The 25478-nt window shown below is 44.2% G+C and overlaps 1 protein-coding gene across 5 annotated transcripts in view; it reads right to left on the minus strand.

The window, feature by feature from the left end:
- Positions 1–25478, minus strand: part of Ppfibp2 (PPFIA binding protein 2) — a 157004-nt gene that overhangs the window by 102153 nt on the left and 29373 nt on the right. For all 5 annotated transcript variants that reach the window (XM_057777946.1, XM_057777945.1, XM_057777944.1 and 2 more), the window contains exon 2: positions 11326–11424. In XM_057777946.1, coding sequence (XP_057633929.1) covers positions 11326–11389 — 64 coding nt within the window. In that variant the 5' untranslated portion in view covers positions 11390–11424. The remainder of the gene's footprint in view (positions 1–11325; positions 11425–25478) is intronic.

A 25478-nucleotide genomic window follows, 5' to 3' on the forward strand; every position in this document is an offset into this window, starting at 1 on the left:
GTGCCAATGCTTTCAATGCTACTTACCACTTTCTCTTCTATCAGGTATCTATTTGCATTCTTCAACATTTGTGACATCCAGTTAGACCAGCACCATTTGTGGAAGATGCTTTCTTTTTTCCACTGTATATTTCTGGCTTCTTTATCAAAAATCATGTGTTCATAGGTATGTGGATTTATGTCTGAGTCTTTTATTTGGTTCTACTGATCAATGTTTCTATTTTTTTTCTAATACCACGTGGTTTTTATTACTATTGCTCTGTGGTACAGCTTGGAATCAGGGATGGTGATGCCTCTGGATGTACAGGATTGTTTTAGCTATCCTGGGGTTTTGTTTGTTTTTCCATATCAAGTTGAATATTGTTCTTTCAAGGTTTGTAAACAACTGTGTTGCAATTTTGATGGGACTTGCATTGAATCTGTAGATTGCTATTGGTGAAATAGCCACTATTACTTTGTTAATCCTGCCAATCCATGAGAAGAGGAGATCTTTCTGTCTTCTGCTTTCTTATTCAGTTTCTTTTTTCAAAGACTTTAAGTTCTTGCCATACAGGTCTTTCATTTGCTTGGTTAGTTACCCCAAGATATTTTATATTATTTTTCACTATGGTAAAGAGTGTTGCTTTCCTAATTTCTTTCTCAGCCCACTTATCATTTGTATATAGGAGGAATACTGATTTTTTTGTTTGTTTGTTTGTTTGTTTTAGTTTTTGATTTTTTTGTTTGTTTTTTGGTATCCAACTACTTTGCTAAGGCGTTAATCAGCTATCGGAGTTCCATGGTAGAATTTGGAGGCCACTTATGTATACTATCATATCATCTGCAAATAGCAATACCTTGACTAGTTGCCTTATTGCTCTAGTTAATATGCAACCAATGTTGGTTTCTAATGACTAGGGAGGTTATCTGAGCACTTTTATTTTAAGAACCAAAGCCCAAACTTAATATAGATATAGTAATTTTATTTAATTTATTTAATGTTCAACTACTTGTTGAGGATAAGACAAAATGAATTATAGAATTTTGTTAATAGTGTTTAATGATGAGATTTCTATTAGTGTATATTACCTGTATACAGTAATGGATGCTATGGTATTTTCACACATGTATATATGTAAACACATGCATTTTGGGGTGTAGGGGGTATAACTGTGTGTACCATACATCAGAACAGGTACATTGATCCAACTTCTAAAAACAACCCCAATAAAAAAATATCAACAACTCAGTAACAACCCAAAAATCCTCTAACAAACCAAGAAACATCAATAACCCTATAAAGAAACTGTATTACTCTCCTAGTCTTGAGAGAAAAGATTAAGCCAAATCCTTCACAGTTAATTCTACCAAACATTTCAGAACAGCCTAACGGACTGTTTAGTGGAGAAAAGAGGAAACTCACTTTGTAAGAACAGAGTACCTGGACAGGTTTTAGAGAAAAGGTGACCTGTGCCTCCTCATGCACCCCAGAACTGTGTACCTCAGACATCGTGATTACTACCAAAGAAAATTACTAAGCCCACTCACTCTGTGAGCTCAGATATATAAATTCTATGTAAAAATTATAAAAAACAAATCACATAATGTACAAAGATAAGAATCAAGCTCATCTCTCTTGGGAAACGATAACCAAGCAGACACAACCAGATATAAATTGACGACACAGCAGAGTTTGATAAGTATGTGAAGACCAATGTCTCACCTCACTGGAGAACATTTCATTAAACACATACAGAACACTTTCCCAAAAGGGACCATATATACTAAGCCATAAGGGAGGTCCCAGCGGAAAACCAAGAACTCACAGAGAGTTCATATGGTTTGAAGGTTTCCCCAAAGTTCATCCTAGGACTGGATACGGCTCAGGTGGCAAGCCCTAGATTTGATCCCCAGCACTAATTCTGGTAGCACGTGCCTGTAATCCCAGGACTCCAGATGTGGAGGCAAAAGGATCCTTAGCTACACTGAGAGTTCAAGGCCAACCTGGGCTACAGGTGTTACTATCTACAAAATAAACAAACACGTAAACCTAATCCTAACACAGTAACACTGAAATGTGGGATCCGGGGGAGCTAATTAGAAGCCAGATGTGGTGTCACATGCCTGGAATCCAATGCTTAGAACGCTGTGGCAAGAGAATCATAAACTAGAGATTAGCCTGGGAAACTGAGGCCTTGTCTCCAAAAGAAAGATAAAGGGGAAAGGAAAAAAAAAAAGAAGGGGAAGGGGTAACAGAGAGGAAGGAACCTTAAAGGAAGAAAGAAGGGAGAAGGGAAAGAAAACGAAAGGAGGAAAAGCGAAGGAAAGAGAAAACGAAATGATAAAGGGAAGTAGGGAAGGAAGGGAGAACCAGAAAGGGGCAGTCAAATGTGGGAGGGTTCCGCCTTCATGACTGGATTGATGACTTTCACGGAAATGGGTCAGCTATGTTGGGGGTAGGTCTCTAATAAAAGCGTGAGCTCTGCCCCCATTTCTTTTCTCTCTCAGGTTGCCTTCCCTTGCCTTCTGTCTTCTACCATGGGATGACACCAGTCCTTATCAGATGTTACATACTGGATACTGGAATTTTCTGCTTGTGTTTAGAGTGGTGAGACATTTCTTTATAAACTGCCCAGTCTCAAATGTTCTGTTACAGTAGAATAAAATGAACTAAAACATACTTCCTGTTTACATGCTTCCACAGGAGAGTAAGATAGATTTCCCTACTGTCACGTTGATGGTCTCCCCGCTTCCTTCTTTCAGTCGATCCCCCACCCCCACCCCAAACACACACAAAGAATAGTTCTCTGACTAAAGAGTTAAGGGAATTCAGTATTTCTCTCCACAGTTACCCATCTCCTGAATGTTGGCTCCTTCCCTGAGGAAATCTTTCTGAGACCCTCTGCAGAATGTCGTCTGCAGCCAGAGACTAAGTTCCTTTGCTGTGTGTTTGAGGTGGAGTGTGGTCTGTTTATGACCCTAATCATAGCCTCGGATCAAGCCAGCTTCTCAAGTCAGTAATTCGGCAGAGCTAACATTTTCATATGAACAGTTCACCCCACCCAAGCCTGTGTCTACATCCTAGTTCCTGGCTCCTATCAATGTGTCACGTCACACGGACCCAGCCTTTCGAGCTCAGAACCTCTGTGGTAAAAGCAACTGGGTCAGTGTCCGGCCTATAAGTCACCGCCAAATCCTCCATGAGCTATAGCCTGAGATATTTTGTTTTACAATTTTTATTTGTAATTTTTTTTTATGTATGTAGGTATATCTGTCTGGGTGAGGCTTTATGCATGCAAATGCAGTGCCTTCAGAGACCAGAAGGGGGCAGGAGATTCCCTAGGACGCTGTGTGCCTCAGGTGATGGGAACTAAAGTCAGGTCCACTGTGAGGGCAGTGAATAGTGCTGAGTCATCATTTCAGCCTCCTCAGGAACAAGCCTTAGTGGCCCACTTGAGAGAAGTGGACACATGTTTTGGGCTGAGCAAGAATGAGAATAAGTGGAAGACCTCTGTATAAAGCCAGGATGCAGAAGGTTTTTTTTTTTTTTTTTTTTTTTTGGTTTTTTTTTCGAGACAGGGTTTCTCTGTGGTTTTGGAGCCTGTCCTGGAACTAGCTCTTGTAGACCAGGCTGGTCTCGAACTCACAGAGATTCACCTGCCTCTGCCTCCCGAGTGCTGGGATTAAAGGCGTGCGCCACACCTCAGCTAATCAATTTTAAAAACCAGTCTTTTGTTTTTGTTGTTGTTTTGTTTTCCAGGAATAATTAAAGTTATATTTATATTCAGTACCTATATGAACCTCATCACTTACATTCAATACCTAATTTATCTAAAATCTGTAACTATTTTTTGCTCTAAACATCTAAAATTTGCAAATGTATCTAAAAATCTTTTTTTATTTATTTATTTTTACTTAAAAATTTCCACCTCCTCCCCCCCTCCCCCTCCCCCTCTCCCTCCAGTCCAAAGAGCAGTCAGGGTTCCCTGCCCTGTGGGAAGTCCAAGGTCCTCCCCCTCCATCCAGGTCTAGGAAGGTGAGCATCCAAACAGACTAGACTAGAGTTTGGAACCAGAATAAGAACACACAAATAATTCAGTAGTTAGGCAAAATACCCATAACTTAAGAGGCCAAAGCCCCTCATCTACAGGCTGAGGCAATGCTCAGTTGTAGAGTGCTTGCCCAGCATGCATGATTCCCTGGCTTCAAACCCTAGCACCATACAGAAACCGATAACTAAAAATCCCACCACCTACGAGTTTTCAAGCATTGCTGAGATCCAGAGGACAAAAAATAATCACCAAGAACAGAGAAAATGCAGATAACCACATTCACAAGCTAATGTAACTGAAAAATACAGATAAGAACTAAAAAAAACCACGTGTGCCCATGAGTGCACATGGAATGTTAGTGACCGGTGGCAGTGGAGTGGGCCATCCACCTGAGAGCATCTGTAAACGTCACTGAGGAAGTGCTGCGAGCCACTGCAACCAAATGCAAGGAGAAATCAATTTAAAATACGTATGACTGTTTCTGTTTGAAAGTGAGATTCTGAAGGAGAAGACACATCTAAGAAAGTAAGAAAATGAATAGCTATCAAAAAATTGACAGAAAAACATAGCACGTGGTGCAGAGATATGACTATGTGCATACGAAACTGTTCACAGGATAACACACACAACTAAGCACAGACATTATATGGCAACTGATTAATAAAACCAAAAGTAGCTAGTTCAGAGTAGTAACAAAAAGATTACCTCTGGCAAGACTGATCCCAATATAAATGCACAGATGGTATTTAGAATGAAAACAGGGCCCAGAAAGACCACTCCATCAGTAAAGCACTTGCTGCCCAAGCATGAGGTCCTGAATTCGAGCTTCCACACATAAAAGCCATGTGTGGAAGCATGCACATGTGTTCACAACACGGGGAGTCGGAGACAGGAGACCCTGGGGCTTGCTGGCCCCCAAGCCTTGCCATCTCAAAAAGCAAGGTGGGGCTAAGGATGTGGCACAGCTGGTAAAATGCTGGTCATGCAAGAATGAGGAGCTGAGTCTGGATGCTCAGTACACTCATAAAGAGCCAGGCATGGTGGTCACTCCTACAATCCCAGGATTTTGGAACCTATAAGCTTGCTACCCTGCTAGTCCAGTCAACTGGAGCTCCAGGCTTAGTGCCTCACAAATTAACCTGGAGACCAACAGAAGACAATGATATCATACTCTATTCTCTATATAAATGTGAACCCACATACATGTGCATACATACATACAACATATCCAAATACACACATGCTCAAAAAGACCCAAGATTAACCTCTGACTTTCACAGACACATGTACATACACTTGTACACGTGTGCACATCTGTACCAGCATGCATACCTACATACATACACACAGAGACACAGATAAAAGCAAGCGTGATGGATAAAATACAATGGCCATTATCTTCTAGCAAAAGTTAAGACTTCAGTCAAATGGATATACTCCTAGAAAACTCTACATTGCCAAAAGTTAAGAAACTAAAACCTAAACATCCATAACCAGCAATAACAACAACAAACTACTACAACCACACTTCCAAAAGGAAACAATAGGCTCAAAGCGCCAGGCAGGTCTATCCTATACCTCCAAGCACAGCAATGTTTATAGAACAATCCCTGACTTACCCAAACTCTCCCAGCAACAGAATGTGATACACTGCGGAGTGGAGAGTGGGCTCTGCCAGCTGGGAAAACTACACTGCTGGCTGCCAAGAGCAGATGCCACAATGAGAGATCTGACATCTTTACACTAACGGCAACCGCTGACAATTCAGTCTTAGGCACCTCTAACCACTCCACCTCTCCCTTAAAAAGGAGGTGGGATGGTGTAGCAAAATAGGTAAAGGTGCTTGCCACCAAAACTGAAGAGTGGAGTTCGATACTCAGAACCCATACTGTGGAGAGAGAACCAGCTTCCACAGTTGTCCTCTCGTCTCCAAATGCAAGCATGCCATGTGCACACATGCACACAAACACACACACAAATGAGTTTTAAAACTTTGGAGGCATGTTCGCATGTATGTGTGTGTATATATATATTTTACTTAGAGACAGTATCTCCCTGTGGCCTCAAACTCACAATCCTCCTGCCTCAGCTTCCTGCATCCTAGCCTTAGATATATGCTATTACAGGGCTCTCAACATAAATCTGGAAAACCAGCAGTAGGGGTGCTGTGCTGTTACTGATGACTGGCTGTGCTGATGTACCTCTGAGGAGCGGACAAGACCAGCTAATGAGTACTGGGACGACAGCCACAGCCTCAGCCACGACCCCCACGGCTGATACTCGAGGGCCAAAGGAACTATCTCAGCCTTGACCTGAACTTTTCCACCCCCATGAAATCTTTGTTTTCTTCCTTCATCCGAAGCCAGACACTAATCAGGGCTGGCAGAAGGCCCAGAAGATGGGTAACCACCTACTTAGCCGTCCTAAAACAGTCTTTGTCCCTTATCAATAAGCGCAGCTTAGAGATAACCACATGAGTGACCTTCTGCCAAATCAATGAAGAATAAGTGGCCCTCTGTGTCCTGATCATGGAGCTCTGGCCCTATGCCAAAGGGGCTGACAGAAGAGTCAGTGAACCTGAGTGTCTACACAGTAAAGCACTATTGAAACTTAGCACCCATATCAGCGGCTTCGTGCCATCCACAGGGATGTAATTAGACGGCACATGGCTGCATTCCCACTGCCAACAGCACAATTCAATTACGGTGTTATCTGCAGAGGGAGTCATGGGGACTAATGAGAAGGAAGATTAGATGGGAGGTTAACATCCGACTGCAAGCTGCAACAACGGTCTTTGTATTAGAAACAAATCATTACTGACACTGCTCCAAGGGTCTTGACAGTTGCCTCCTCTCACGAACATCCAGGACTCATACCTACAGCACACCCATGCAGATTTCAAGAACTCAAGCTTGGAAGGTTAACAGTTCTGCGTTTTGCTTATGTGCAGTTCTTTTTACATTTACAAAAACCAATTTTTATCTTGCAACCCTTCCCCCCACTGCCACTGATCACTCTGAGATGAACATCATCACCAAGGCTCTGTGGGGTCAGGCCTACTTGCCATCAGGACAAACTTGTCCAGTAGGGTAGTCCCACACTCCTCATCATGTATAGCAATGACAATCATCAGTATTGACTATTAACTGAACAGCACTGTACCTTTTGATGGTGAAAGTAAGATGAATACTAACATCAATAAAGCAGTGATACTGCAGATCAGCCAAGTGCTGACCAAGTACCAGGCACTAAGCACCTGATCATTATTAATTTAATCCTCACAACAATAAGAGATAGACAGCACCGACACCACTATTCCATTCACACAGAAACTGAGCTGCAAAAGGGTTAAGCAACTGTCAAGGACACCAACAGAGGAAGGAACTGGCTGAAGTGGAATTCACAGCTCAGAAGCTTAGCTCCGTGGTCCATATTAGTAATTACACAAGTTCTAAGGTCTTCGGCCCAACAAGTTCCAACCTTCTTGACAATGTGGATGGTATTTACAAATCTTGAGTACATGTTTTGATAATTAGCGTCCCCCCTCACTAAAATATCACAGAGGTGCATGCCCTCCAGACAGTAAAACACTCAATGCCGACGTGTCATATGCTGGTGTCAGCTAATTACAACCAAGAAACTGCTCACAGGATTTAGCGACTACTGAGTCTTCAAAGATAGTGAGTGATAGTCTTGAAAAATAAACTCATCCAGAGGTTCAAGTCAAGAAAATGAAAGGGAAATTCAGAATGATGCCAGAGGGAAGACATGCAGAAACCAGTATATGCCTCCTAACCAATGAAAGGATAAATTAGTCACAAAAGCAAATAAAATATGAGCATACAGCTGTTTACCAAACAGCTACTGTGTGTTACAGACTAATGGAGAGATGCCGTGATACAGCCTCTGTCCTCCTGAAACTGGCATTCGGGTGCAATAAAAAAGAGCAATATAAATGAGCTATAAGGCAGGAGAGATGGCTCAGTACAGAGTGTGCTTGCTTCCCCCTGCCTCCTGATTTCCCACACAGCACATCTGGAAGAGTCCTGTTGTTGACATTATTTAACTGGATCCTCAAGTCCTTGTCTGAATTCAGGATCTGCAGAAAAGAATCTGGGGCAGGTGGAGGGGAAAGGGTATGACTTAGTATAGTATAACCTGGAAAAAAACAGGAGAAACTCATTTCTTCTCTTTTCAGGACAAAGAGCCCTCTTTCTTTATCCTATTCCACAGCCCTCCATCCTGGAAGGGTGTATCTGGACAGACTTTCAGGGTTTCCATCTGGAACAATTGTAAGAATTTTGTAGGATTGCTTCCTACAAACCTAAGATTTTCTGGGCAGGCCCATAGGGAACAATAACTATGCAGACTATCTGATTTTGATCCTAGCTCTACAAATTGTCTTTGTAAAGACAGGAGCACCAGTTTCCTTATGTATAATGTGACTAAGAACAGCTCCCTCCTGAGGTGGGATATTACCCACATACACCGCTTACACCAGTTCTTGTCACATAGTAAGTACTACAAAATAAATGCTATTTGCCGAGACAGAGACTTACTATGTAGCCCAGACTGGCCTGAAACTTGGATCCTGCTGCCTTAAATGCTGGAATTACAGGTGTACACCATCATATCTGCCTAAAATGTAAGCTTCTGATAAATTAAAAGAGGGGCAGAACATCTTCACCATGTTGAGCCTGTTCCTCAAAGGTCAGAGCCTGCTTCTCACTATGGAAGCCCTGTTTCGTCCACCTAGGTCATATGGTTTCTGTTATATACATTAGGCACATTCAACCATGGACTTGCCCAGGGTCTCTAAGATTGACATATAGCCCTGACAGGTCTCTGCTTTTTTTCTTTTTGCCCCCTTACAGATTCTCTCACCCACAGAGCATCTAAGCAAGCCTGAAAATGGAGCTGAAGTCACTCTTCCCATAAATCTCTGATTCTCTCCCATGCCTTCAGGATAATCTCTGAAGTTCTCCCAATACCAGCCATTCCATAATATGATATGTCTCTTCTGCATCTGAGGCTGTGTCCCCTTTCCTTCCCTGGCATATACACTGACTCTCCTCTGCGTCCTCTCCTGGAAAGCTGTTCTACAGATCTCCTCAGATTTCTAATAAAATGTCCCCTGATCAAAAGGCCTCACCTGGCTTTATCTAATACAGGAGGATTCTCTTGTGACCTGTTCATATTTCTTTTTTAAGTGTGCATGTGTCCTCCAATGCTGTCTACCCGATGTTTTGAACCAGGACCTCAACTTGCTTGCAACTCACCTATTAGGCTAGAGTGACTGGCTAGTGAGGCCCCAGGGTCCTCCTAGCTCTGCTTCCTCAATGCTGAAACTAATAAGCCAGGACCATCACATCTGGCTATTTTATATGGTTTTGAGGATTGAACTTTGGTTCTCATGTTTACCCCACACAAGATTACTTTCTGTAGGAAGCAGCTTCTTCATCCCTCAAAAAGTGACTGCTGTCAAGACCTCAGTTCTTGCTGTTTTGAGCAGAGGTAGGGATTGAATCCGGGACCTTATACAGGCCAGACAAGTACTCTGCTTTTCAGTTGCTTCCCTAGCCCCAAAGCAATGTGATGAGTCAACAAGTTCTCCTCTGTGTTTGGATAAATTGATTCTGAAGGAGAGAGATGGGTGAGGGAAGGAACACTGGCTCAAGACTCAGGCTGACCAACACAACGGTAACTAACAAAGTTGTAATACTAACACAATAAAAGCCGACTCTAAGGCTTACTGTAGAGCTACAGTAACCAACACACTGCGACACTAGTAAAGAACCGAACAGAAGCCTCAAAAATAGACCTCCATAATTGCGGTCAATAGTCTTTGACAAAGAAACAAAGGCAATACAGTGTGGAAATAGTAACCATCTCACCCACCCCTTACAACCATCCATGAATCCTGCCAGGGGATCAAATGTACTGAGCTGTCAGTAACAGATAACCCTGGGGCTTTTATCTCAGTACAAGCAAGAGCTGCTAGATGAGGCTCTTTAACTGCACTGCTAGGAAATCCACCTCTTGATAGTATCTTCTCAGTAAGTTATCACAAACCCTTAGAACAAGACATCCCGAACTATGGAGACTTGGAAAAGCAGGACACTGGTCATAACCTCTCAAGGACACCTCTGTTCATGGAGAAATTGAGAGCCCGCCAGATGACAGCTCGGTTGAGTTACAGTGGAGCCTGTAACATGAGGAAGCTGTAGGATACAACAGCCACCCTCACCCCGGGCTCCAACTCCAAGAGGCCTCTGTGACTCAGATGTATTTCTGCAATGGGGAGAAGCAAACAACAGGAAAGGGGCAGTATCGGATGTCCTGAGCGCTTCCTGCAGTCGAGCCCCGTTCAGCCGTGTGCCTCTTTTCTCCATCTCCTCCAGCCATGGACTGCACACAGTAGGGAGCACAGGCTTGAAGCCTGAGGCCGCACACTCTGCAAATAGGGGCACTGAAGTGTGGCCAGTGGGACAGAAAGAAAACCTGGGACCTTCTGGTAAGGTCTGCGATAACAGGCTTGTTACAATGAGTACGACTTCCTCATTACTCCTGTCAAAGAATCAATCAGCCAGAACAGACCAACAGCAAACTTCCCCAAGTATCCATAATTATACTGTAGCCTTTTTAAAGAAAGCCCTTGCTGACTAATACTAAAAAGCGAACCTTACAGTGAATTTAAAAATGCTAGGAGAGAAAGAATGCCATAATCATGGTGTGAATCAAAACTGCCTGCTGTCTCAACACACCGAATGACAGCTAGGAAAATGAACAGATGCTGATTAGGGAACAAAGTCAGCTCAATTTCAAGCTTCGGTTCCACAGTAATAAGCCATGATGTGCTCTGAAAATTTTACAACAGAACCAATCTCACTGCACCCAAACTGCCTCACAGCCAGGATCAAAACTGGAACAGAGGGCTGGAGAGATGGCTCAGAGGTTAAGAGCACTGACTGCTGTTCCAGAGGTCCTGAGTTCAATTCCCAGCAACCACATGGTGGCTCACAACCATCTGTAGTGAGGTCTGGTGCCCTCTTCTGGCCTGTAGGCATATACACAGACAGAATATTGTATACATAATAAATAAATAAATAAATATTTAAAAAAAAAAAAGAAACTGGAACAGAGTTCTGCATAGGCACTAGTGCACCCACAAAGGCCAACACAGACTCCTAAACTATCGTACCAGCAGAAGAGAGTTCCATGAGAGAGCGAGGGGCATGAACTAGGATCTGAGATATGGGGGATGGTACATCAGTCCTAGGGACCCCTGAGCTTACCTGCAATGATCCCATCCATCTGCTCCAGGGCAGCTTCCAGTGCATGACTAGCATCAGAAGTCATGGCTCCTTTTTCCACTTAGTCTCCTCCTGCTGCTACTGAAAATTCAAATACAGAACAAAGGAGAAATTACAGAAGTCATGCAATGTATGTGCAAGACCATGAAAGTGCTTTAAATCCATCCACATACATTTTTCAATGTTTAAAACAGTAGCTTGCCCAAGGTATCATTGATAAACAAAGAACTGCATATATTTAACGTATTCTGTCTGTTGTGTTTGGACATATACAAAAACCTCACGACACCGTGACCAAAATAATGGTAATAAACTTAGCCAGCAACTTTAAAAGTTTTGTTTGTTTTGGGGCTAAGTGCAGTTACAATGAATGAGAAAGCTACTTTTTCTACAAATGCTTAAGCGTGGAATACTGTATTCATTGCACGTACAACACACTTTCATTAAGAATCCAGACCAGGGGCCAGAAATATATTTCAACAGTTAAGATTCCTGGCAGATCTCCCACAGAACCTGGGTTTGATTCCCAAAACCCACATGGCAGCTCACAATTATCTGTAACACCCGTTCCAGAGGATCTGATGCCTTCTTCTGGCCTCTGCATACAAGCAAGCAAAATACTCATAAACATAAAATAAAAATATTTTTTTTAGTCTAGGCCAGAGCAAGCAAGATAGTTTAGCAGTGGAAGTGTTTTCTGTGTAAGTCTAACAACCTTAGTTCCATCCCCAGGACCTGTGTAGAGGTGGAAGGAGAGGACAGGGACAGGAGTCGTCTTCTGGTCTACACACACATGCTGTGGCACACACAAATAGTAATTACATGGTGAACATGGGGGCGGGGGAGATCTGAGCAGAGGATGTTAGTTTCCAGCATGTCCGTGTACTCTCCCTCCTGGGAAGAACAGTCTTCCAACATGAATCTTGAGCATTCACGTTTTGTAATAAAAAGCTACCAGCTTACCCAGAGTCCCCTGCAAGACACAGCTGTTACACATCTCCATGCTGACAGTCAAAGCCCCAGAAGCTTTAACAACCACTCGGGGAGACCCTACTGTCTTAGAGCCACATGTATCCCTTATCTCAGTCCTTTCCTGGATGTGTGATCCTGGCCAAAGTACTCCAACTGTCACTTTCCTTCTTCCAAGTGACCTGTGTGGCCAGCTAGAAGGGTCACAAAGATAACTTCCTCCCCTCACTCCCATCTCACCCACCCAGGGCAACTACTTCCACGTCTGGATAACCTGCCTCTTAGAAAGACACTGAGGCTGCACTGTCCTGCTTCTCACCTCCCTGGATGATAGGGGAGGTCTTACGAAAGCATTTGTCATCCTAAGAAGATACTGAGCTCATGTCTGGAAACCAGGAACAGGAGTCATTGTTTGTTCATTCAGCAAAAACCTACGCATGTGCCTAATGTGCATCCTCCTTTGAATGACCCAGGCATCGTTCCCACGCCAAAGCACAAAACCAATGGTTCTGAAGGGTTCCACTTGCTTCCTGGGTGACATGGGATTCCGGGAGCAAAACAAGCACCACACAGCTGTGGCTTGAGAGATGAAACAGTAAAGAAATTTAGGATCACAAAGAACTACTCTGTGTGCTGGCCCAGAAATACCGTGTACGATCTACTGTGTGATCACTGGGCCTTTGTTTCATCGACCGCAAAATGAGGGCAATAGCATCCTACAAGGTTTGTGCTGTGATTAGACAGTCGGTAAAGTCATATTGAACACTCCTTGCATGCAATGGGTCTGGTTTTGCTGTTTTGCTTTTAAAGTGAGGAAATACCTCTGGATATACCTTTACCAGACCAGTTCACATGACAAGATTTGAAGGTAAAATGCAATGGGCCAGGGAGGAAGAACCCAGCTACACTCAGAAGCTGGTTCCCCTGCAGAAGGGCACAACAAAGGAAGAAGGCCATTCTGCACACAGAGGAAAAAGCAGTATTCCATAGCACCAAGGTCCATGGAAAGTTCAAAAGCAAGGGCACTTGGCTAGGTGGAGGGGGGGAGAACCCGTCTTAAGCCAAGAACCACTGCGCAGCTAGCTTAAGGGAATAAGAACATTCATGCATAAAGGAGATCCACAGACCTGACTAGTACTTCAGGTCCTAGAATGGGGTCACACACTCATGAGCCAGAGCCCCCACGAAGCAGGAAAGCGGTCTAGGCTGGCTACAGAGTGTGGCATTACTGGAGTCTGAAATGGAAGCAAGCGTGGGTCAGGATAGACAAAGTAGCAGGGAAAGGGGAGGCAGCAGAAGCAGGGCTTGTTCAGCCATAGGGACACGAAGTTTGAAAGACTTCCCTCTGAAAACCATCTCACTGCTCCTAGAAGAGAAAATGATCGTGATCCTTCCCATGGTCTACAACATCAGAGCTGCCAGGCCAGCTTGGCCCTGTTCTTCCCATAGTTCTGGCCTGCCATTTGCTCCCCACTCTAAGACCATGCCATCCTCTCCGCTCTTCGAGTTCACTCCCTAGCTTTCTGCAAGGCTGGTTTACTCTCACCCTTAGAGCTCAGCTTCAAAGTGCCTTCTCGGAGAGGCCTTCCCTAGACACCCCTCCTCTAAAGCACACCATTCCTACGTATCTCTTCCACCGATGCGTTCACTTCCGTTCTGCCACTTCCCAACAGAACAAAGGACCTTGTCAACCCTTACTACCCCTTTTGCCTCGGCGCCTTACAGGATACTTGGCAGTCTGTCAGTAAATACTTGTGAGAAAATGATGGATCCAGGCAGCCATCACCCCTGCACTCTGCTGGAGTTGGCACTGGGGAGGTACTGACAACTGCTCCTATGGGCCACACAGTCTACTGGAAAAGACGGAAGGATGAACAAATCATTATGGCACACTGTGAGGTGTACTGACAGCGTAGGCAGGGTAGGCAGCGTCACTGAGTCTTGACAGACGAGTAGGAGCTTTCTCAGAAGGTAAGGAGGAGAGTGTTCTTCCAGGTAAAGAGGGTGGCACATGAGGCATGTAAGGGCAAGACACAGTGGGCTAAGGTCAAATGGCTGATGAGATTACACAGGAGCAATCAGCTACTCAATGAGTCAGAGCCTTCCACAGGCTTCCATAAGCAGGATCTAGATACTTCAATAAGAGGAACCTGGGAATCACTACTTTGTAGCTCTTAATAGAAGCGTATAAATAGAAAACTATCTCAGATGGAAACGGAGTGAAGATTTTTAAGAAAGATCTCATATCTCAGGGGGCAGGTAGGCCCCACTGATGAGTCATGGCTGGGACCAGGATGAATCCCATGTTGGGACCAGCTCCATGATATGTGTCTCTGCAATAGAGGCCTTAAAGGAACCACCTAGAAAATCTGCCCAGTGATGAGTTCGTACTTGGCAAACAGCAAGCGGATGGATCCTAGGAGCACGCTGGGAGCACCCTGGGAGCCCACAGAGAAAAGAGCATGAGTCAAAGGTGCATCCTTGCCACCGCCCAGGAGGACTAGACAAGCTGCTCAGGGCAGAGCTGATGAGCTCACTTCTAGACCTGCTGGATCTGAGGCAACAGCAGGTCACGTGAGAATTGATGGGTTCCTGCCCCCTGTCACAAGGCCACTGTGGGGTATTATGGTGTCAGGAGTACAATGGACAATAAGAGCCTCCCCCAACTCTGTGAACGCAGCAACCTTACTAAATCAGGGAAGCCAGGAAGTCTCTGGTCATATCCCTTCTGAGCTGCTAACAGCCACTCTCCCCCTTCCTAACTAATATAGACCGTGTTAGCGAACAACCCACAATGGGGCAACCTTGCCTCTATCATCTTGGGTTTAAAAAGTAAATAAACTTCCATTTTCTTTTCACACTTGTGACATTAAATGTATATGGTCTTCCTACACTAAGCTATTCTTTAATTTCCTCTGAACTGTCTCGGGGATTCTATATAATTCAATTCAGTTTTAACATTACATACCAGAATTGGTCTCAGATCCCACAAATTGAGGACTCGGTCCCACAGGCTCTCTACCCCAGATGCCAGTGAAAAGTTCAGGCCTCTGGGCTGGCTGACTATAAAACAAGGGGTCCACAACCCCTTCCTCAGATTTGATAAACTGCTAAAATGGCTCTCAAAACTTAAGAATCATATTTTGCAAAGGGTTAAGTGTGGGGTTAAGAGTTCTAACCCATGGGGCTGGAGAGGTGGCTCAGCAGGAAAGAATGTTTACTGCTCTTGCAGAGGACCTGGGTTCAGTTCCAAGCACCTACACAGCAGCTCACAACTATCTGTAAATCCAGTTCCAGGATACCCAATGCCTGCTCTGTCCTTAGCAGACTCCTGCACATACATGATGCACATATATATACTCAGGCACACACACACACTTAAAGTTAGTTCAAACTCTCCAATCTCACGGTTGGTTCCTTTGGTTAACAGGCTTCATTCTCTGAGAGTCACGTCATCTGCATAAACTTACATATAGTTGAAAGAGGTTTATCATAAATAATAGAATTTATTATTATTTACAGTTTATATACTTTTTACTACACACACAACACACACACACACACCCCTCTAGTCTTAGCTATACATCTCGAAGTTACCCTATACCTTACAAGTTTTAGGAGCCTTCTGCTAGGAACCAGGGAAAACAATCACATACATCATTTCTTATCATACAACATACAATCCTCAGAGGCAAGTGTGTTTACCTGACAACAGACCATGATGTGTTTTCCTTGCCTTCTGTGTTCCTCCCCATAGGGCAGTATCTTGTGACAAAACGTTCCCTGGGAAGATGAACATAAATCTACTCACCCCAGACTGGGAACCCACAACAGACCAAAGTATAGAGTCCACCTTGAGGAATCACTGAATACTGGAGTCACTTACAGGAATATGAGTGAGGGGTTACTTCAGCAGCAAAAATGACTCAAGGGCAGCTATATCAACAAGGTCCATGCCAACATGGGTGACTGCTCACAAAAGCTAGGAACCTGGTACACACTGCACAGCCCACAGGCAGCTCAGCAGGTTGGAGAGTGTCCTTTCCAGTTGACTCTATCTGAAGGTCTTTCAGGCAGTTGAGTAGTTTCTGCTTCTTTCTTGCTGCTGGTCTGATCTCTGAGCAGTTTTTCTTTTTCTTCTCCTAGTCATCTTGACAGCTCAGCCTGTCTGAGTTTTCTTGGCAGATAGCTCTTGCTTACTCTGGCAGGGAGGGTCCTAGTGAATCTGATCAGTTTCCAGGACTTCCTAAAGCTATTTTGAGTTGTTTGCCTTCCTGCTTAAGAAGCTTCCTGAAGGCTGGGATGTTTTGAATCTCTGCGGGAATTGTTACATGACATCCCACCCCTTCCTCAAGATCTTCTATTCTTTCAGCTCCCTCTTTCACAATGACTTTGGAGGGGTAACTACAGATGTCTACCTATAGCTAAGAAACAGGCTCCACGTCACAGTAACAGTCACCTGTTCTCAGTCACTTTACCAGTGGTTATGAGTTGAGACTGATGGGCACATCATATCCATCTAGAACACCACAGAAATTGTTTCCCTATTCCATCCTATGACCTCCCCGTACCAGACTTTAACTCCCTCTTGTTGGGCCTTAAATCCAATTAGAAGGCTGTTGTTCATATACCCAGAATAGCCTACCAAGAGGCCTGTCTTGCCTGGCTTGCTGGAGTTGTAGCACTCAGGGTCCATAGCCAAGCGGGGATGCTCATGACACTTCACCACCAGAAGCCTGCATGGACCCCTCTATCAACACAAGGCCAGCCAGAGGGGTGGAAGTTCCCAGTTCACACCCAGCTTAACTTCTCCGCATCCTATAGTCAAAGCATTGATAGGTGATGTCTTTAGCAATAGGATTTTACTTTCTGGTTCTAGCATACAATCAACAGCAGTAATAAAAGCTTTTTATTATTTGTGGGGCTTCAGGGGCTTCTCTGACCAATAACTCCCAGGAAAGCAGCCTTTATTCAATAACCGTATATCCTCTAGGAGTGTCCTTCTTCATCCACATAAAGGACCTTTTGGATTTCAACTCCTTGGCTGTTGTTTTAACAACCATTTTTCCTTTTAATTATTAGCCCAGGCCAGTAGGATTGTAAGGTAAGCGTAAGTATCGTTGTGCCTGGCTATCTCTTCAATGGCTTTCCAAGTCTGCAAAACACTCAGGGGCTAGCACTATGTCTATATAACCAAACCTTTCCCAGAGGATGGGCAGAATCAGGCAAGATCCCAAGCACCACATAACAAAGACAGCACTGGCGAAGTACTCCGAAGGTCTGTGGTCATCTGTTGGGAGAGTCAGCTGACCCCAGAGGTTCACAATTAAGGAGATACTAAAGTCAAACACAAGCAAGGTCTAATCAGCATGGGAAAGGTTCTATCCCTTAGTATCAGTTGCTTCCTTCACAGATCAAAGCTGGGTAGAAAGCATAGATAGAAGGTGCTAAGTCAATTAGCTCTCTGTAACCTTCAGTAATCTCTGAGCCATTCCGCTTCCACATCCTGGAGCTCTTCCATGGTGCTCCCTACATTTTTTCCATACCTGACAAACTCAATGGGCCTGACTTACTTTGCTCAGATCTACCACCCAGGGATGAAAGGAACCCTGGTCTTGTTCTCCGTGCCCTACCTACTGCTTCCCTGGGTCAGGGGGGCCTCCATTGGCACTGTGGCTGTTGCCTGCCCGTCAGCCATACCTAGCTGTTGGGGGAGCTCCTAACTAAACAAACTATCTCGACCCTAGTGAAGGGACTCTGGCAGGCCTTGCCCTTCTCCCCAATTCCCTCTGCCTTGCTAAAAACCATTAGATTACATTGCTAAAGCTAGTGCCCAAGGTCTCTTCCCTTAGTTGGCCACTTTCTCCTGGGGCTGACTACAAGGTCCAACTATCAAAGAATTGAAGTCCCACAATCAAAAAGCCCCTTTGGCTCACCTAATTAACATGCCCAGTTAAAATTAAACACCTCCGCCTATCACAGGGTTTCCATCTTACCTTTACAAACCTCAGTTTTCCTGTGTGCTATGTCTGTATCCATTCTACCCAGCGGCAGTCCTTTGTCCCCTGGGACAAATATCCCTGCCCCCTCTCCCTTCTCCCCAGTCCTCTATCTCCTGTCTTTGTCTCTTATTCTCTGCCCTCTGTCCCCTGGGGAAGTAAATCTTTGTGCTGAGAACTTGGCCTCGGGGGTCCTGAGCTCATACTTTTCCTTTCTCCTAGCGTAACTCTTCCTGGAAGGAAATGTAGAGCCCTGAGTCTGGAGGTACAATTACTACTCTGGTACGGCTGATCAGCTTTATCACTCTTGTCTTCTGGTTAAGTGCTCCTTGGGCTTTAAAGCCGTGATTCTCGACCTGCGGGTCTCGATCCCTTTTGGGTCAAATGACCCTTTCACATGGGTCGCAGTTCAGATATCCTGCATGCCAGATATTTACACTACTCTTAACGAAGTAGCAACAAAAATAATTTTATGGTTGGGGTCACCACAACATGAGGAACTGCATTAAGAAATTGTAGCACTGGGAAGGTTGAGAACAAGTGCTGTAAAGCCTTCCAGAAGCTTCTTAGCACACAGTCTGGCTTTCTATCAGTTCTTCCCTTAGGAACTCGAGCTAAATTTTGCCACATTTGTCTTTGAGGAACCCAGACAGACCTCTTCCTCTTCTTTGCCTTTTTCTTAACTCCTCTAGATTATTCTTTTACTCCATGGATACCCTTCACATGATGGTCTAAGTCGCTGAGACCTGCCAAAGCCCCCTACGTTACAAAGCCCACACCCCACCAATGGGCTCAGCAAAGCCACTAAAGCTCCACCCCAGACTCAAGGTCCCTGCCAGATCAGCCTTTTCGGTAACTCCTCTGTAAATACAGTTCTATCTGGTCTAGTGAACTGGGGTTCAAACACAGTTTCTCTTATTTCCTCAACAGCATCCACCCCTCCATGGTCCTCCAGTTCCCACCATTTATGGTGACCTCAGACACTGACAACCAAGTTTTCCTATTTCCCTCATACTCTCTTAGGTTATACAACGTTTGCCTTAAGGACTCAGCTTTCATGCCTCCATAGCGGTTAGACTGATCCCATTCACTCCCATGTCCCACAGTCTCACAAGCCACACAATGAGTTTCTTTCATTTCTTGTTTAAAAGTCTCCCAAAATTCCAGCATTTCAAATGCTGAATATTTCCTGATCACCCTAGTTTCTTGTACCAGACCATTGTTTAGGCCCCCATCTTTATGTTGGGTCACAGGTTTTTCCCTCTATTCCTATTAAAGGCCAGACCCTCTGAGTATTTTCTATTGCTTTTATGGTGTTCTTTTCTTCCGCCCTCTCTGAGCCGCCCCATGGGTTCCAAGTTTTTGGATCCCAGGAAGGGCTTTTGAGCATGGTTCTAACTTCTACTCTCCTTTCCTTCCAGTTCCCAAGCCTTAAGAAGTAGCAAGTCAACACCTCCATCTCATCCTTTAGTTTATCTAATTTACTTGCCAAATCGTACACTAACACAGAGGACACTAGCCCCATCTTCCTTTCTTATTGCAGTTGTTCCTTTACCCAAACCACTTCCTACCTGGACACCATCTCAGCCTCAGATGCATCCCTAACTATACACAACAGAGGCCAGGCAACCTCTGCCTCCACTTGCAGACAGACACTCTTGGCCCCTGTACACTGATCTCAAAGACTGAAAGATTCCTTCTAACCTTTAGCTGTTTTCAGAGTATCTCCATATTCATGTGGAGGACGCCACTCATCAAGTAGGCATGCCACCTGATTCTACATAGGTGAAGACTGACATTCTGGGATTTCTCCCACAGACACTCCTAATCCTGATGCTCACCCTTAGTTGCATGTCTCACTACCATAGCAAGAACCACGCAACTGCTGTCATAACACAAAGGTACATTAACATACACCATACAGGAAACAACTCTATTGGAACTTCCTCCACAGATGCTCCTCACTCAGGTTTCTCAACTCAGTTGCATACATTGCTACCCTTAGCCAGGACTATGAACTCACTCCTCCCCAAATCATCTTTGGTTCTGCTGGGTCCCTGTTTGGGCACCAATTATGTTGTGTGACAAATTTTCTTCTGGGGAGATACAACAGACACATCTATGCACACTAGATTGGGAACTCACAACAGACTAAAGTCCAGATACCACCAAAGTCCACCTTGGTGAGCCAATGAGTTTTATTGGGATTACTTAAATATGAGTGATGGGTTACTTACAGGAGCAGTAATGACCCAAAGACAGTCACATCATCAAAGCCCAGCTCAGCATGGGTGACTGAAGCATGATTAATAATAAAAGCTCAGGGTCAGAAACTGGGGTTCAACCTGAAGATCCGAAAAGCAAAACAGTCAGCCACTGGCTCTTACCTCAACCTCAGTTTAACCTCAGGAGGTGATCCTGCCTCCTGGAATCTCAGGAGTCTATATCTAAGAGCTGTCTTGTCCCATTTTATATTCTTCTCTAGGGCTGGGATCAAAGGCATACACCACTTCGGGATTAAAGGCTTGCACCACTGATTTCTATGGCAACTAAAGTGGCTACTGGGATTTAAGGTGTGTCTTACCATAATCTTGTCTGTGTAAGGTTGACCAGTGATGGGGAAGCCTTGTTAATCAGTTATCTTTAAGAAGTGGGACCAAGTTAGGGTGTAGTTTTCTGGGACCCAGATAAAAATGGCGTGTGACCCAGGTACGCTCTGTGTGTGTGTGTGTGTGTGTGTGTGTGTGTGTGTGGTTCCCTCATGGCACAGCTGAGCTTGGACTTCTCGTTCCTATTTCATGGGTTTTCCCCTTATAATAAATAAAAATATAATTGTTTTATATTTTAGCTGGCCTGGTTATTTCCTGAATCAAGTTAACTTCTACAGACCAGTGGGGCTGTTTTATTCTCAGATCTTCAGGCAGTCTTTATTTATTTATTAAAATACATTTGAAATGCCACTACAGATGACAGCTCCAAAAAGCTAGGAACCTGGAGCACACTGCACAGCCTGCAGGCAGCTAAACAGTTTGGAGAGTATCCTTTCTAAGTGAATCTGGTCTAAACCTCTTCCAGGCAACTCGGCTGGGTTCTGCTTCTTCCATGCTGCTGGTCTGATCTCTGAGCAGCTTTTTTCCTGTCAGAGTCTTTTTTTTTTTTTTTTTTTTTTTTTTTTTTTGGTTTTTCGAGACAGGGTTTCTCTGTAGCTTGATCACAAAGCTCAAACAGGGCATTCTGTTCAAGAAAAGGTTCAGTCCATGTATCATTTGCCTTGCCCTACACTCATAGGATGAAATATTTTCTCTACGGATAACATCTTTTTCTTCTCTGTAAAGATGGTTCCGCCTGTAGCTCCTGCTAAGGCAGAACCTTACTTTCCTCTTTGCTACCAGAAATGAAGGAAATGGCCCTTGTGCCTATAAAAGCAGCCAGTGCGGAAAGAACAGTTATGTGTAGAAAAGCAGCCTGTGATGACGACACCATAATCTCAGGAGCAGCACACAAGCCAACTGGATACCTTGAAGCAGAACAGGACAAACTGGGAGCAGGGCTGGAGTTCGCTGGAACCCCTGCTCCTCCATCCTAGGAAACAGCTGAACCCAGCAATCACACAAGGCAGACACAACCTACACAATCCCTTACCCAAGTGTCATACCCATGATGTGTGGGTTCATCTCATACCCAGTCTCTCCCCAGATACCAGGAAAGGATCAAAGAGTGCTGCCATACTAAAAGAAATTGAAATCTTTGTCCTGTAATACCCAGGCCTCCCATAACCCACAGCTGCTTGTAAATGGTTATTTTAAGAAATGCATTCTGCTCTTTCTGAGCATGAGAGACAGTCTCTGTAAAGGTTAAAAGAGGCATCTCTTTGGGGAAAAAAATCAAGGAATTGTTCAAACGTGAAGGAGGAAAGAAGAGAGGTGTGAGAGGTCCTGGCAGTGCCTAAGTCCTCAAGCACATCTGTAAAGACCCTCAAACAGGATGTGCAGCCAGACAAACTTCAGTGAACACCTAAGCCCGGGGCAGGTGACATGGCTCAGCTCAGTGGCCAGCTGGTCTAGCCAATCAGTGAACTCCACATTCAATAAGAGACCTTCTCTCAAACATAGTGGAAGGTGGGGTGTAGTGTCACACGCTTTAGTCTCAGCAATCAAGAGGCAGAGGCAGGAGGATCTCCATGAGTTCAAGGCTCCGGGGTCTACAGGGTGAGTTCTAGTTTAGTCAGGGCTACACAGTGAGAGACTCTACTTAAAATTTTTAAGAAATGAATAATTACAGTGGAAAGTGACTGGGAAAGCATCTTATATCGACCTCTTGTTTCCACAGGTACACTCACAGGTATGTTAACCCGCACATACAAACACATACAGACACAACTACACACAGACACAACTACACACATACAAACACACACACACACACACACACACGAGACAGAGAAACAGACACACAGAGAGACCTGGGCTCTGCCAAAGCATGACTGTGGTTCTTTATATAACTTATTTAACTTTTCCGTGGCTCCAAGGGGCATCTTCAAATCCATATAAAATGAATCTTACTGTTCGGGGCAGAGTAAACAAAGCAGACCTCAAGTAAATACAGGAAACTGAACCCAAACATCTAATTTGGCTGCTCACTAAAACAACAACACAAGAATTTACCCTGGAAAACAAAAGGCACGAGGACACAGAGAACGCGATAGGAGTCGCAGAGGCGATGCCAGAGTTCCAGCAATGTACCAAGCACCGATGGATGTCAGCCTGAAGCTCTGGGAGAGGTTTCTGCGGTAACATGAAGCTGAGAACACCAGTGGCATCTGAACACTGTAGGAGGTTTATATAATTGGTGAAGAATTTGCTTAACTCAATGATAAGAAAAGTACGAAAACAAGCGAGTAACAAAGAAATGCCACAGAAACAAAATACAGTCATTACAGTGAACCCCACATACTGATCCCACTGAAACTGCACTGTGATATGGATAGGTGGACAAGTGCTGCCAGGTTACAAGGTAGAGCAGTAAACACAGCTAAACCCTCATCTTCAGGGTTTCTACAGAACCTCTAAATCACTAGATGATGAGATAAGAGAGATAGGTAACAGAACAGGCTATGGTTTAGAGCTGAAAATGAAAAATAATAAAAGAATTTCAGTGTTTGCACCCCAAAAAGAACAATGAGAATACACAGATCTGGGAGTGTCTGTTTTAATAAGTTATGTATAATTATTTGACTCTTTAAATTGTGTGACTATATCATAGTATTAAACAAACGTGTGGGTGAGATGGATCAGTCATAAATTGTTTTCCATACAAGCATGAGGGACCTGCATTTTGATTCCTCAAACCCCCGTAAAGAAAAAATTCAACAGTAGTGACATATGCTTGTGACCCCAGCACTGAGGTGATGGAGACAGAAAGATCCCTGGACTCTCTGGTTAGCCAACTTAGCCTATCGAATGAGCTCTAGGCCAATTCAAGATCCTGTCTCAAACTGGATGGATGGAACCTGGGGGAACAAGATTCAAAACTGTCCTCTGGTTCAGCATACACAGGCATGCTGTGATGGCTATTCTTGGTTGTCAACTTGACTGCACCTGGAATGAACTCTAATCCAGAAACGGAGGGCACACCAGTGATCAGACCTTGAGGTAAAAAGACAACAAGCCTTTGAGCAGGATCTTGAGGCTGGAAGGCACAACTTTAGTCTGGGCCATACCTTCTACTGCAAGGGCAATGGAAGAAGGAAGAGTGTGTGTTCCTTCTTTGCCTGCTCGCCCTTGCCTTGTCAGAACACTCATTCCTTCACTGGCATGGGAGCCTACTTCTCCAGGACATCCAGCCTTGTGGGACTGAGCAACTATCGGATTCTTGGACTTTCCATTCACAGCTAGACACTGTTAGACTCAGTCTGTAAGTCATCCCAATAAATTCTCATACACCTATACATACATATGTGTATATATATATATATATATGTATATGTGTGTATATACATGTGTGTACATATCTATATAGACAGATAGAGATTCATTCTATAAGTTCTGTGACTTTAGAGAACACTAATACACACATACACACACATACACATAAATTTAAAACAATTAGGGCTGGGGTGCAACCTAATGGTAAACACTTGCCTACCATGCCTATGGCCCTGGGGTTAAGCTTAAGAACTGAAAATAAAAATTTGGCAGGTTTTAGCAGTGAACACCTTTAATCTTAGCACTTGGGAAACAAAGCCAGGTGGATCTCTGAGTTCGAGACCAGTCTGGTCTACATAGAGAGTTCTAGGGCAGCCAAAGTTACAAAGTGAGACCTATTTAAAAAATAAAATACTGAGAAGATGTTTTTATGGCTGGCACAGAACCAAAATTTAATTGATGTGAGTCCCAATTCTTCTTTATTCTCTCTTGTTATTTGTTAGCCACATAGATCAGGATTTATCCAATTTTATCTCATTTAATCCTCACATACCAGTTAGGAACGATTCTCGCTCTATTAGATGAGAAAACAAGGTAACCTACCTAAGAATGAACGTTCTTCCTCTCCATTCCTGAGATAGGAACACACTGAGGGGTTTGGAATACATGGTGACAGACAGGATTTATGTAGAGGAGTCACCAGGACTGCTGCTCAGAAAACACACAGCACAGAAACCGTTGTGAACACAGGAAAGCCAAACTAAAAGAGAAGGCAAAATGGCAGAGATGGTTGTAGATGTCTCAAGTCCTTCCCAAAGTCAGGGGCAAAGCCAGTGATATTTACTGATGGGCTGCACTCAGGCCCAAGAGAAAAGCTGAGTTTGACTATCAGGTTCCAAACCCAAGCCCATAGAAAAGGAACAGCAAAGTGACACCCATCAGGATACCTGGACTTCTAGGAAAGTGTGCTGCAAGGCCACCTGGAACTCTGAGTCTTGTGTTCACAGAGATGTCTCGATAGCCATTTAAGAGTCGTTTACAGAAAGACAGTATTTAAAGCAGAGAGGCTTCTGAACTGATACAGAGTAAAAAACAGGAGTGCCTGGGATGCCCCAGAATATTCCAGCACAGAGAGAAACTGCAGCCAGGGAGATTCCAGGTGAGAAACGGGGAGGGGAGAGAGAGAGAGAGAGAGAGAGAGAGAGAGAGAGAGAGAGAGAGAGAGAGAGAGAGAGAGAGAGAG

This window comes from Chionomys nivalis, chromosome 8 (genome assembly GCF_950005125.1).
Source record: "Chionomys nivalis chromosome 8, mChiNiv1.1, whole genome shotgun sequence".
NCBI classification, from domain to species: Eukaryota; Metazoa; Chordata; class Mammalia; order Rodentia; family Cricetidae; genus Chionomys; species Chionomys nivalis.